The sequence below is a fragment of the Hyla sarda genome, chromosome 1 (genome assembly GCF_029499605.1).
Source record: "Hyla sarda isolate aHylSar1 chromosome 1, aHylSar1.hap1, whole genome shotgun sequence".
Lineage (NCBI taxonomy): Eukaryota > Metazoa > Chordata > Amphibia > Anura > Hylidae > Hyla > Hyla sarda.
This window is the reverse complement of record NC_079189.1, coordinates 134,980,654-134,995,884: the sequence shown is the minus strand read 5'-3', so window position 1 is coordinate 134,995,884 and position 15,231 is coordinate 134,980,654. Positions and strand designations below refer to the sequence as shown.

General features: G+C 42.7%; 1 protein-coding gene across 4 annotated transcripts in view; it reads left to right on the top strand.

The window, feature by feature from the left end:
• Positions 1 to 15,231, top strand: part of RXFP1 (relaxin family peptide receptor 1) — a 379,356-nt gene that overhangs the window by 328,959 nt on the left and 35,166 nt on the right. For all 4 annotated transcript variants that reach the window (XM_056561804.1, XM_056561796.1, XM_056561789.1 and 1 more), the window contains 5 exons: positions 2,477 to 2,548; positions 2,630 to 2,701; positions 4,366 to 4,437; positions 12,839 to 12,913; positions 13,830 to 13,901. In XM_056561804.1, coding sequence (XP_056417779.1) covers positions 2,477 to 2,548; positions 2,630 to 2,701; positions 4,366 to 4,437; positions 12,839 to 12,913; positions 13,830 to 13,901 — 363 coding nt within the window. The remainder of the gene's footprint in view (positions 1 to 2,476; positions 2,549 to 2,629; positions 2,702 to 4,365; positions 4,438 to 12,838; positions 12,914 to 13,829; positions 13,902 to 15,231) is intronic.

Below are 15,231 nucleotides of genomic sequence, written 5' to 3'. Positions count from 1 at the left end.
TCCAGCTGTTGCAAAACTCCCAGCATGCCTGGACAGTCAATGGCTGTCCGGCAACACTGGGAGTTGTTGTTTTGCAACAGCTGGAGGCTCCATTTTGGGAACAATGCCATACCAGACACTTTTCCTTTTTATTGGGGGGGGGGGGGGGTAAATGTGTAGGAGTATATGTATATTTCGTGTTTTACCCTTTATTTTGAGTAGGTGTAGTGTAGTGTAGTGTTTTTAGGGTACATTCACATGGGCGGGGATTTACAGCGAGTTTCCCGCTGGGAGTTTGAGCTGCAGCGGAAAATTTGCTGCATCTTAAACTTGCAGCGAGAAACTCACGGTAAACCCCCGCCCATGTGAATGTACCCTGTACATTCTCATGGGGGGGGGCAAACCTTCAGCTGTTGCAAAACTACAACTCCCAGCATGTTCTTTGTGCATGCTGGTGGTGTAGTTATGCAAAGGCTGGAGGCACACTGGTTGCAAAACACTGAGAGTTTGTTACTTAACTCAGTGTTTCGAAACCAGTGTGCCTCCAGCTGTTGCAAAACAGCAGGAGGCATGGCTTTAACTCCTGCTGCTGCGCACGTCCTACCTGTCAATCTGCCACCACCGCTGTCTCCATTCCGGAGGCCCCGATCCTGCCACCGATGCCAGTGATCGGGGCCCCCACTACAGGTACAAACTCCCGTCACCTGCTCTCGCCCTCCGGGGTAGGGGCGGAGCGGGTGCCGCTAAGGACACCTCCACAGCAAGCACCCTGATTTGTCGGCAGGTAACGGCCAATGAATCAGGATGATCGTAAGGTGGCACCAGTGCCACCTCAATCCTGCTACTAAAGGGTTATAGGTGCCGTGTCGGCATGTTTCACCCTTTTTTCCGGGTCACAAATCGCCGATCTTAGGACCCCCCAGGGGTTTGCACGGGGGAGCCTACTGAATGATTTCAGCAGGCATCCCGGTCTGGTCACCGCCTGCTGGTGCGCGGCAGGGATCAAAATTCCCATGGGCGTATAGGTACACCCTGGGACCTTAAGGGGTAAAAGAGGTACTCCAGTAGAAAACTATTTTTTTCTAATCAACTGGTGCCAAAAAGTTAAACAGATTTGTAAATTACTTCTATTTAACAATCGTAATCCTTCCACTACTTATCGGCTGCTGCATACTCCAGAAGAAGGTAGTCTTTTCTGTCTACCACAATGCTCTCTGCTGACACCTGTCTGTATCAGGAACTGTCCAGAGAAGGAGCAAATACCCATTGCAAACCTCTCCTGTTCTTGACAGTTCCTGACACGGACAGAAGTGTCAGCAATCAGAAAAGAACTATACAACTTTCTCTGGAGCATACGGCAGCTGATAAGTACTGAAAGGATTAAGATTTTTAAATAGAAGTCATTTACAAATCTGTTTAACCTTTTGGCACCAGCTGATTAGAAAAAATGTATTTTCCACTGGAGTTCCCCTTTCAGGTTTGTAAATTAACCTATTAATATACCTCTTAAAAAGTGAGCCTTTCAGTACTTTTCAGCTGCTATATACCTGGCCAAAGTCATGTAGTTCTTTTCAAGCTAACATGGTTTGCCCTGCTGCCACCTCTGTCTGTGTCAGGAACTGTCCAGAGAAACCTCCAGACTAAAGCTATGTTCACACCGTGGGAATTCTGAGCGAAAATCCGCCCAAAAATGAAATGCGGTGCAAGTTATGTGCAATGGGATTCCACTGTCCCATTCACATTCCTAATTCCAGATTCTGCTAAATTATAAAACATGTCTTATAATTTTGCTGAATTCCGCTCAATGCCCCAATAAAGTTAATTGAATTCGAGTGGAATCTGTGTTTTTAAATTCTGCTTGAATTCCATGCAAAAGAAGAATTTTCGGTATGTGAATATAGCCTAAGGGGAAATTTATCATTGGTCCTTGTGTGTAGTTGTTTTTATCTGTGTTTTGGTGGTTTTTTTTTTTGCATTACATTTTGTGGAGTTTAGGGACATTTCTTAAAATTTTGCATAAATTAAGCACAAGTACACTGAATAAGACTGTGAGACCCACAAAAGGAAGTTACCTTGTCAGTTGTACCTCACACTTAGCACCATAAGATCAACATTTAAAATAAATGTGGAATATTTTTTCAATACACTATAAATGTTGATGCTAACAATTAGGGGTACCAATAAAAAAGCCAAATTGTCTTTGAGAAAGGGGTATCATTTTTTAGGCCTGTTTCTTAATTATTTCCTGCTTAACTTCAAACTGATAAAAGTCAACCCTATGGCACCCAGGGTGATTACTGTCACAGGGTTATTCTTTACGAAGTGTAATTATTATTTGTATGATGTATTTTATTCTTTAGTAGTAACTACATCATACTATGCTGTATAGTTGGTTTATCATACATCTATTGTTTGAGTATTCTACAGCACCATCTAGTGTTCTACACCAAAGCATCATTCACCATCATCATCAGTGTATGTTCTCCAATTATAATAGATATCTACAGCATAACAGAATTAAGACCATATCTGTGAATGCATTCAGAGGACTCCACAACTTAACAAAGCTGTAAGTACCTGATATTAGTCACCTATATGATCTGTTGTCAGTGTGTCGGATACCTACTCATTGTATGATTACTTTTTATAGTTACTTGAGTCACAATGCAATAACAACGCTGAAACCTGGAGTATTTCGAGACCTTCACACCTTAGAATGGTTGTAAGTTTTCTTTTTTTTTACTTTTCACATTGAAACCAAAGTTTGATAATGAAAAAAATTATTACTTTAAGTATTTACTGAAGCGTTCTTCAGATGTGCAAGATAATAAAGTTTTGCAAAGGCAATATAATAACTGAGTGCATTCAATATTATTGATGTCTTCAAGTGAACGTTCTCTATGTGATTATTTTTCTTTAAGGAAGATTTTGGCTACACATTAATTACATAAAATATTTCTTGTGCATAAATTGCGCCAAACAAATTGAATTACTTACTTGAGTGCTTGGATAAAAATACTGTCCTGAACATTGAGTCGCTATAAAAGGCATACAGCAGCATTATTTTTCCCTGTCGTGTAATTATTACTATTACATTGAGATTGGTATAACAAAAATATTTTTTCATTATAAAAATAATTAATTCTTAGAATTCATTCCAAATTTAAAGGAAAAGGGTCAGCCTGTTCACCCATACTGAACCCAATACATTGGGTTATAATGTGTGTGAACAGGAATCCGATGAGGGGGTCACTGACTAAAATACTTACCTTAGGTCTTGAGATATGTGCCACCAAAGATCTACTGCTATATTCTCTGAATTGCACGCTGGAGGCAGGCAAATCAGCTCAATTAGCATATTCACTGTCTGTGACAACACTTCCTAGTGACGTGGAGTTGCTGGTCACGTGAGTGAATGCGCCGACTGAGTGCTCACGTGAGCAGTGACTCCACGTCACTAGGACGGGGAGTCATAGACAATGAATATGCAAATTGACTGGACGAAGCCCACCTCAGCGTGCAATTCAGAGAATATAGCCGCAGATCTTCGGTGGGATATCTTCGGACCTAAGGTATATCAGTGACCCATCTTTGAACTCCAGTTCACCCACACTATAACCCAGTGTATTGGCTGATCATTTTTCTTTAACTAAAACATAAGCAAATATAAAATCAACATATCATTTATGCTTTTCTGCATGTATTCTACCAACATTCAGAGAACTATCATTATTATGCTATGCAGTAAAAAGTTATATCCAGTCAGGTGTCTCCTTCACAGTATGGTCCAGCTTCTAGAGTATCTGGATACTTCAGACAGTCAGGCAATCAAACGGTTTATGGACTTACTTTAAGGGGGCTATTCAGTGAGTAAGTAGTAAAGTTATTACATTTCCTTGCTCCCTGGCAGCTTGCTTCTAGCTTTTGTCTTGTCTTATCCTTGTAACTTCCTTCTCACTTGACGGGGGTAGGCTCAGATGATGGGACAGGTGCTCTGCTATGGTCATCGTATGTGGGAAAAACATGCCCCCATAAGGTGGCTGTAAAATGTTACCACAACACCATTGAATGTAGGCGTGTTTTCGCCCACATGTGGCAACAAAGTACCTGCTCCACTATCTCAGCCTTTTCCCTTCAAGCCAGGAGGAGGTCATCCTGCCAAGATGAGACAAGGAGGTAAGACCTGGAAGTAAGCTGCTGGGCAGTGTGGAAAGATAATTTCTTTTTCTGCTCCCAGAAACCCCTTTAAAGAAATTACAGAATCCAATTTAACATAGTCTTAAAATTACCATTTAAAGCCAGTTTAAATCTACAATTATGAAACAAAAAATGATAATATTAAATTCAAACATTGTTGTATTTTCTGTTATTTTCTGTTATTTTCAGAGTCATAGAGAACAACAAACTCAGCAGGATCTCTCCTCAGATATTCCAAGGATTAAAATCACTCATACTGTTGTAAGTTACACAACAAATATTTTTGCTGTAAGATTTAAAGAATGACCTCATTAATAAATGGAAGGAAGGGGAAAAAAGGATGATCTTATTGATATATCATTAATTTGGAAAGTATTCAGACCCTTTCACTTTTTTTTATTTAGTTATATTGTGGCCTTGTGCTAAAATAAAATAAAAAGATTTCCGCCATCTAACTAAGTGAAAACAGAATGTTAGAAATTTTTGATAATTTATTGAGAAGGAAAACTAAAATATTTCATTGACATAAGTATTCAGACCAATTACTAAATACTTAGTTGAATAACCTTTGGCATTGATTACAGCCTCCAGTCTTTTTGAGTATGATGCCACAAGGTTTGCACACCTGGATTTTGGAGTTTAACTCTGGGCTTTGGCTGGGCTACTCAAGGACATTCACAGAGCTGCCCCTAAGCCACTTCTGTGTTGTCTTGGCTCTTTGCTTAGGGCCATTGTCTTTTTTTTTTTTTTTTTTTTATCAATTCCTTATTTAAGTTTTGTATAAAACCAAAAACACAGAGGTAACAAATGCAACCAAAAGATAAGTGTGCATCTTGGTGCGTGACAACTGACACGCAGGTCACAAAATTCAAGTTACAAATACGAGCCCAGGGATCACTGGGTAGAACAGCATATAATAGCAACATGGGAAATGGCAGCCAAACTACTAGGTTGAAGATCTACCTTCAGAAGAGTCCATGTTGTGCAAGAATTCAAGGGTACCCTTAGCCCGTAGCTCAATATTCTAGGTACACATAAGATATCAATTCTAACAAACAGTGAAAATAGAAGAAGTGGCAAGGAACAAAGTTGGAAGAGGGGGGGTCGCTAGTTAGATACAAGAAGTGGAAAAGAATGAGAAGTGGGAAGTGGGAAGAGGGAAGAGAGGCCTGAGAATAGACGATTAGAAAGAGAGAAAAGTGTGAAAGTATGGGGATGAAAGCGAGGAAGTAACAAGTAGGGAGCAAAGAGCAAGGGGGTGGGGAGGTCCGGTCCCGCGGGGGGGCAGAGAGAAGCAGGAAGAAAAAAGAGAGAGAGATCTAAGCTAGGGCGGAGGACATGAAGAGGGGAAAGGTGAAGGAGGGGCAAAGTGGGGGGATGAAGAGGAAGAAGAAGAGGAGGAAGAAGGGGAGGGAGAGTCGTGTAACAGCGCCGCAGAGCAAGTCAACCAAGGCGTCCAGATTTTCAAAAAGCTATCATGAGTGTGTGCTCCAACTTGCCAATTGCTCCATTCTGCATACCTCGCCCACCTTCTGATACCACTGGGCCACTATTGGAGGCGAGACCTGTAACCAATGCAAGGGTATCAAGGCTTTTGCTATGGAGAGCAGGTAAGCCACCAGTGACTTTTTATGAAGGGTGCAATCAGCATTAGACAATCCCAAGAGTACCAGAGCGGGTGTCAACCTAATCTGTCTGCCAAGAACAGTGGATATCAGTCTAACAATATCCATACAGAAGGAATGTATGGCTGGGCAGAACCACCAGATATGGGAGAATGTGCCCCTGTCTGCCCGACATCTTCAGCATCTGTCTGTCACCGCCAAGCCCCAGTGATGCAATAGATCCGGGGTGTGATACCATCTAGTAAGAAGTTTGTAGTAGCCCTCCTGCAGCCTGACACACCTGGAGAAGCCATAAGAGTGTCTCAGTATTTCCTGTCGCTCCTCCGTCGTTAAAGATATGCCCAGTTCTTTCTCCCAAGAGAGCAGGAACAGCGGGTCCGTGGACTCCATCCCCTGAGCCATATTAGAACATATCATGTGTAGAGTAAGCTCTGAACGAGGGGCCGTCAAGGCCAGCCTCTCCAGACAGTGTAGGTCAGCTCCCAGGATGCACACCCGGAGCATCGCCGCACATGCCCTCCTGATTAAATAGAGGTGAAAGAAATTGAGTGCAGCTGTTGGTAACAACGTCTGGATATGCCCAGGAGATGGAGGGGAATGTGCAGGGCACAGGTCTCTAATGGGGATGTGGTCCAATTGTGCCCATATATCATCTATGACTATTGATTGAGGGTGGGTGACATAAGGGACAAGGGAACTAGGCATCGCTGGGGAAAGGGCCCTACAGTTGTGCGTACGTCAGAGCAGTCACAGTCATACGTCTGTTTAAGGATGAAGGTCGCTTTCGTCAGGGGGTCAGTCACTGCCCTAAGTGAGTGTGTCGAGGGAAGCCACATAGCCCTAGTAGCCAGACCCATCACCTGTGCTAAGTGTTGATGTTCCAATGACCTGTCAGAGTCAGGAGATCCCAATACCCCTACTAGTTCCGCCCATCTCTGTAAGTGTACATCCTTATATAAATGGGAGATTCTGAGACTTCCAGACCCCCCGCACCCCTGCTCCTAAGGGGAGAATAAGGCAAATGTGTTTTTTTACCCGACCACAAAATGTGTGGAACAGCCACTTCCATTGATGGAGATAGTGAGTAGGTAGGTGTATGGGGACCATCCGCAACATATATAGTACCGATGGTACAATGTAGATTTGCAACAAATTCTTCCACCCCATCCAAGAAATATATGGTAAGTTGTAGTGAGCTATCTGTTCCCTTACTCTGGTAAGTAGAGGCAAGTAATTGGCCACAAAAAAAGATCATCCAAGGAACCGGGTATTATGACACCCAGGTACTTAATTCCGGTCTGAGGCCAGCAGTACAGGGACATTGATTTCATGTAAGCTGCCATGAGCGGAGGGAGATTGACATGCAAAATTTTGGACTTGGCATAATTAACCTTAAAGTTGGACAGAACCCCATAATAGTCTATAAGGGACTGAATTTTGGGAAGTGATTGGAGCGGATTAAAGGTCATGATCAATAAATCATCTGCGAAAGCCATGAATAAATGTGACGGCCCCCCTACCGTCAGCCCCCTGATATCACTATCCTGGCGTAAGGCCTGCAGAAGGGTCTCCATAACCAATATGTACAAGGTCGGGGAAAGAGGACAACCCTGTCTCGTCCCATTCCTGATCAGGAAGGAAGGAGACAAGGTGCCATTGATCCTGATACAAGCCCTCGGGTCTGAATAGAGAGACATTATTGCCTGGACAAAAGAAAGTGGGATGTTGAATTGAAGCAGCGTGTGGTGCAGATAGTCCCAGGCGACCCTATCGAACGCCTTCTCGGCATCAGTCCCTAATAGCAGGAGGGGCGTTTTAGTGTGTCTAGCATGATGAATTAAGTGACGTACCCTATGTGCATTATCTCTACCCTCTCTGCCCTTGACAAACCCCGTCTGATCAATGTGTATGAGTCCTGGTAAAAGCCGTCCTATTCAGAGGGCTAAGAGTTTGGCCCAAATCTTTATGTCTAAATTCAGCAAAGATATGGGCCTGTAACTAGAGCAAAGCGCAACATCCTTGCCCTCCTTGGGGAGCACAGTGATTTATGCCTCCAAAGCCTGGGGCGGTAGAGGCGTCCCAGACAGCAACGCATTGCACCACCTTGTCACATGTGGGAGTAGAGTGTGTCTGAATGTCTTGAAGTAGGGTAGACTAAAGCCGTCCAGTCCCGGGCTCTTTCCCACGGGGAAGGAAGAAAGGACCTTTCCCACCTCCTCCTCCGTACAGGGGTCAAGGAGCGAGGAACCCTCCTCGGCAAAAAGACCCGGGAGATCGAACGTATCCAAGAAGGATCTTATAGCTTGGTCCCTGCCTGAGGGTGAGGTATCAGCAGATGGGATATTATACAGAGAGGTATAATAGGCAGAAAAAGCCGATGCAATAGCTGCCGTATCTACACAATGACTCCCGTCTACAGCCTTTATAGAGTGTATAAATGTGTGGGCCCTCCGCTTCTTAATCATTGCAGATATGAACCTTCCTCCTTTGTCACCATGAAAGAACAATCTCTCTCTAAAGCGTGTGGCATTCCCCGCATATTTGCTGTGAAGCAGCTATTTCAGGTCCTCTCTCAACCGCGTCAACCTCCTAACAGTCTCTGCATCAGATTGGGAATGGTCCTTGTTCTCCAGGGTGGAGATTTCCGTCGAGAGCGAGTCAATGGCCCTAGACCTGTCCTTATTAAACCTAGTTGCTAATGCTATCAGGAGTCCCCTCATGTAACATTTATGCGTCTCCCACACAGTCAAAAAAGGCCTGTAGTTGGGCATCTAGAGAGGCAACAGTCCTCACATCATCCAAGAGCGTATCATTCAATCTCCAAGTCCAGTCTCTATGGGACAGGTGTAAAAAGGTGATATCTGCATGTATGGGGGAGTGGTTCGACAATGTACGGGGGCCTATGGCTGTAGAAGCAACACATTGGAGTAAACTGTCATGACATCGGAGATAGTGCAGGCGTTGTGCCGAGTCATGTGGTGCGGAGAAGAAAGTGTAGGAGCGGTCTCCCTGGTGCAAACACCGCCAAACATCCACTAAGCCCATGAAGTGGAGCTTATTTCTCAGGGTGCGGAGGGCCACCAAGGAGATAGCGGAATGCCTCGAGGACGTATCCCATTCAGGGTCAAGTGCTATATTGAGGTCTGCCCCCACAAGGACTGGGCCCTCAGCGAAAGCACTCAAATCCTCCATGTCCCTCAGCAGCCAGCGAACTGGATGCTTGTTGGGGGGATACAATGATGCCAGTGCGTACGTCCTGTAGCCAATCCTACCTTTCAAGAGCTCTGCCATCTGCTGAATCATGTTGGTCCAGGAGTTGGAAGGGAACATCCTTGTGGAAGGCAATGGTGACGCCCTTGAAGGAGGAGTTCACGCTCCCACTGTGATACCAAAGAGAGAAATAATCAACAGGCAATTTAGGTATGCAACATTTCTTAAAATGCGTCTCCTGCAGGAAAGCCACTGAAACCTTTTCTTTTTAAAATCATTTCACATTATACATTAATAGTTTCAGTGAGGCCATAGACCAGTGTAGGGAAGGAGCCCTGAGTAGGTGCAGAATAGAGAGAAGGACCGGACCAAGGGGTTAGAGGGAGAAAGAAGGAAAGCAGCAGGGGAAGTAGAGAGCAAAGAAAAGAAGGAGGCCTCTAGAGAGGAAGAGAGGGAACAACCAAACAGAAAAAGAAGAAGTAGTGAGGAGGGGTAGAGAAGGGGTGAGAGAAGGAGTAGAAAACCTGCAGCAAGTGAGCCAAGGCAGGTGTAGAGAAGAGAGCAAAGACTCACAAAGAGAAACTTAGTGCAAAACAGATTTTTTGCACTTGATGGGTGCGGTAATAATCCTGAACCGACAACCTACCTAATCCTGCAGAATCCAGCTAGGTGCCACAGGTACACCTAACTTGAAACAATTTGATAATACATGGCCTTGTAACACCCAAATAGCAACTAAAACATATGGTAATGGTAAAAGAGGGAGGGTTTATGGAGAGGACGGTACAGGGGGGGGGGGGAGAAAGGAAGGGGGAGGGTAAGGAGGGGGGGGAAGTTGAAGGAAGAGGTGCAGTAATGGAAAATAACATATAGGAGAACAGGGAGAGATCTGTGTAAAGAGGCATCCGGGGCAGGCAAGTGGAATGTAATGCATGAGAGACATAGCAACGCCTAACCTGGTCAGTAAAAGACAATAAAGTACACCCCCCATACCTCCCAGCAGCAATCATGTAGGGAAATGGTCAATTGCACCAGTACAGTATGGCGAGCAAACTGAGACACCCCATCCGTGCAAATAAAAGATTAGGGTAATCCATACGAGTAGTGATGATGGGCAATGGCCAAAAATAAGACGGAAGATGGCAAAAAAAAATTACAAGAAAGTTCCTCTCTGTGTCGCCCCTATCCAGGGAACATGGCGAGCTCAAAAGCTATGCAGCAAAGACAGAGTAAAATATAAGTGAGTCACCTCAGGCTGGTTCTTTTGGCCGTAGGCCCTGGTTCTTATGCGCGGCCCTCCGTGCCTTAGGCAATTTCTGCTTCTCAATAGTGGACCAGGCTGACAATTTTGGCAGCACAGTTAGGCGATGGCTCATCTAGACCGGTAGCCAGGATGTTGATCGGGGGGGATGCCCAGGAAAGTCCAGAGTTCCTCAAGGTCCTCAGAAGAGCGGACAGCCAGCCGCTTGCCTTCCTTCACCCCCTAGAGACCAAAAGGGTAAAGCCAGGTGTAAGGGACTTGCATACCCTGTAACTGCTGCAGCAATGGATTCAAAATCCTCCGTTTGGCCAAAGTTGCAGGGGAGACATCCTGGAACAAGCGCAAAACATGACCTTAAAAGCGCACCTCCTCAGCCTCCCTGTTGGCGGCCATCACCGCGGCCGTGTCCACATAACTAAGAAGGCCGCAGATCACGTCACGTGGAGGATCCTTAGGAGAGGGTTTCGGGCGCAGCTCCCTGTGGACCCTTTCAACAACAATGGTCGCAGCCCGGTCTGCACCAAGGAAGGAGGCAAAGATCTGAGGAGATACCGAAGGCAGGGCCTCAGAAGCATAAGATTCAGATAACCCCTTAATTCGCACAATCTTCCTCCTGCTGCGGTTCTCTTGATCCTCCAGTAGCAATAAAGCCCTGTTGAGCTGGTCTTCCTGGTGCCGCAGCTGGTGGGTTGTCTCATCACAAAACGACACCATCTCGGTAATGGCACCTTCTAGGAACTCGGTGCGGTGGCCTATTTGTCGGACATCCGCCTTGATTTCTACTAGTTCCTGTAGAGCTGGGGTCAGGGCTCCCTGTAGCGCCTTAGCTATGGGCTGGAGGACCATATAACCGATCGGGAAAGGAGGCTCGGAGATTCCTCGCCCCCCAAGTCCACACGGGTGCTAGATTCGCAGCTGCCGGCGACATCTTGGGGTGGGCGCCGGGCTCTGGGCAAGCATTTTTCCGAAGTATTGTGCGATGTCCGACTGGTTTCTATTCGGTTTCGCCTGACCAGAGGATTCCCCTGTCTTTAACTTGTCTTTATTGCCCATAATCAGCAGGCGTAGAGGGCTCAAATCAGCAGGATCAGGTTCGGCTGTGGAGAGCAGCTATCTCAAGCGGCCATCCAGCTCCGCAGTCAGGTTCCGCCCCCTCATGGCCATTGTCTTGTTGTAAGGTGAGCCTTCAGCCCAGTCGGAGGCCCAGAGCACTCTGCATTTTTGATTAAATATATATCGGTACTCTCCTCCATAAAAATTTTCCAAAACCCTGATCTGTCTTCCTATCCTAAATGCGAAAAAACACCTCCACAGCATGATGCTGCTCCTACCATGCTTTACTGTAGAGATGGTATTGAGCAGGCACTGAGCAGTGGTTGGTTTTCTCCAGACATGACGCTTAGAAATCAGGACACAAAGTTAACTTTTGCTTCAGAAGACTAGGCAATCTTTTTATAGTTTAGCAAACTCCAGACGGCTTTTGTGTGTCTTTTATTTAGAAGAGGCTTCTTTCTTGTGGTAGTAATGGTTGACCTTGAGAAAGTTTCTTCCATCTACACCAAGTATCTTTGGAGCTCAGCCAAAGTGACCATTGGGTTCTTGTCGTCTTACCAAGACCCTTCACCTACATAATTTAATGGGGCAACCAGCTCAAGGAAGAGTCCTGGTTATTCCAAACTTTTTTTATTTAAGAATTATGGAGGCTGCTTTGTTCTTGAGAACTCTCAGTGCTGCATCCATTTTTTGGGGGGACAAAATGGGAAAAAGTTAACTGGCAAATGCTTTATTTATTTCATGAAAAGGACAAAGGCATATTGTTTACAGGTAGAGGAAAGTCAATTTAAACTTCAGTATGGAAAATAGTTCTTTACAATTAGAGCTAAAAAGTATTATACCATACCCCAAGACATAGTAATGGCAGATACAGTTACTGAATTCTGAATGTGCTAGGTGTTTATCTAAATTGATTACAAAGGGATAGTCGGGGACTATTTACTGAGCTGGCACTTCCTTGTGTCAAACTCTAGACCAACACCAGGAGGTGCTGAACAGAGGAATCTGGCACTGTCAAATTGGCAGCAGGATGAATAAATACAGATTTGTTTTTCTTTTTTTTACCACAGCCTGGGCATATCTACTTAAATATAGTCCATAGACTAAACCTTTAATTTAAAGGATCCCTGATGTTTAGAGAAAAAAAAAAAACATTTGACATGTCACAGAGACATGTAAAATGTTTTGATTGGTCAGGGTTTTAATGCTGAGACTCCCATGGAGTAAATCACATAACAGCAACCTTTTCCCACTTATTCTAATGATTGTGGGGGTCTCAGCAATGAGGCCCCAACAGATATTTTTTTTTTTTACGTGTCGCCGTCCATTTTTATTTTTTTTTTGGAAGCTGAGACACTTTAAATTGTTAAATTTCTCATGACATATAAATGATCTAGGAAATTTGTCCATGACAGTTGGCCAAAGGGTTTATTTTCTACTTTCCTCAAATGACTATACTGCATTACTGTAATCAGACAAGAGGTAAAATGTTATGATTTACTCTATTTTTCAGAGTCATGCTGAACAACTTTTTGGGACGACTGCCAGATAAACCTCTTTGCCAGTACATGCCAAAACTAAACTGGTTGTAAGTATGTTTTTACGTAAGAAGAAATGTGTTTCATTATTCATAGCACATTAAGTCTGCAAACACTAGTGTTATAAAAGAAATGTATGTGTTGGCAACCAAGGCACAAAACTATAAGGGGTGTAAGAACCTGCTCTATCCGCTATCTATGGTACAATGTTCTTTAGCACCGATTTGATATTTGCAGCCAGTGGTTTTGGCAACTTGAGCCATTGCCCTAAAAGATTACCCTAGGTACCTGAGTAATAGAGATTGATTGCAGATGGCCACATATTTCGATGCAGCTGGCTACTAGATCGCACTGGTTCTTAGTCAAAAAACTCATTTTAGGTCATCTACATAACTTGATAAGGTATATGGATTTTTTTAAATTAGAAGTAAGCAAAGTTCCTATTGAATTACTGAGAGCAGAGATCTTAAAAACCACAACTGAAATAGAAAGTATATGGGAAAATGTTAATATTTTTATTTTCAGATATAACATTCATTGAAACAACAATGGCTACCGCCTTCAATAGTTTTTAAATAATATATATATATATATATATATATATATATATACATATATATATATATTTTTTTTTTTTTAAGTGTAGCCTAGTTAAATTAATTTAATATAAAACACTACATAACATTTTTAAAATGTGCAATTCAGGTACCAATAGAGGGAACTCATTTCCATTATGTTGTTTTGGTTATATGGATTAAATAAAAATAGCACAGATAGATAGATATACAGTATATGTTTAGCCATACAGTAAATCATTTATAACACACCTTACAGGGTTAATATGAAGTGTCTGGTTCATGTTTTTACTTTAAAGTACTACAAACAAGTAAGCTTATAATGTCATTTTGCTTATTCTTGATATGCGATATTTGCCTCATGCGAACTGTTGTGGATTTTATTTTATAGAGATTTTGAAGGCAATTACATCCCCGCCCTAAAGAACACAACATTTAGCTCCTGTTCTACATTAACTGTTCTGTAAGTATTTGTTTTGGCTTTTCATTAAAACATGGCCTAAAATAAAACAATGCATAATGAATGTAAAGCACACTATGTCAAAACATTGTAGTAAAGTATGTCTAGGACTATGACTGCACCGTCACAGTGTTGCAACTGCATGTAAACATTTCATGTCAGAAGCTCAGTCTTGTTTTTTTAAAGATTTTAAAATATTCTTTTTAAAGAAAGAAGATAATGAAATATTTATGTTACTAGTTGTATCACCCCGTGTTTGTCACTAACCACTAATAGACTACAATTAATAGACAACATTTTAACAAATTACAGAACTATAGCGACAAAACCAATAGTGAACCTTTAGATTTGAAAATTAATTGCGCAAAAAAAATGAATTTACAGTTTGGAAAGTGGAGAAAGAAGTGTGGGAGACACAGGCATAGAAAAAAGGAATGAAAAGTCACCACATTTCTCCAAGCAACCAAAGTTCAGAAGAAGAAAAAATATCTATGGGACAGTTTTTAACCATGGATGAAACATTATCACTAAAAACAAGACTTGTATAAAAAATAAACAAATAAATACCAGAGAGGAAAGAAAGTGTCATGACCAAAAAAGAAAAAGTTAAAATGGCTGACCAGCAGACAGGATTATCTCAAGTTGAAATTGGGATTTATCACATTGCTTAGTTATTTCACAATCACGACAAAGAATGATACATGGATATAGGAGGATATTTTTTTTCCTTCATGGGCCCGGTCTGACACTGACTGTCTACATGGAGATACCAATTCATGTAAGAAATGTGCTGGCGCCTTAATTTCAAGATGTAAATGTACAGCAGTTAATTCTCTATTTTCCATACAAAGTACATAATCAGCACATGGTCGCCTGAAATCGTATTATTTTACATAATGAACACTAAGATTTTTTTAGTAGTGGATTTTCCCTCTAAAGAGAAGTATAAAATAATCCTGCAATATATAAGGGATCTGCATAATCAGTATTCTGCATACTCTTCACTTTTAGCCACTTAGTATATTCACTACATTATGTGGCTGCCAATCTGCTTATTGCATATCCTATTTTACAGATTAAGATATAATATTTGTGGACATAGCAAAACGAAATAAAAATGTTTTCTCTACATTGCTGTTCTCACTATTGCTGTTAGTTGTCACATCATTGTACAATCGGAACGCAGGAACCGAAGGGTGGGGAGGTCTGCCTGCTGTAAACCCCTAGAAAAAGTGTCAGCAGTGCTAGAAAATGCTGTGATCCTTTTTTACCTATTTGTACTAGCAAAGAGAATGACAAAGAGAACCTTTCCTTCAATAATCCTTCAACAATA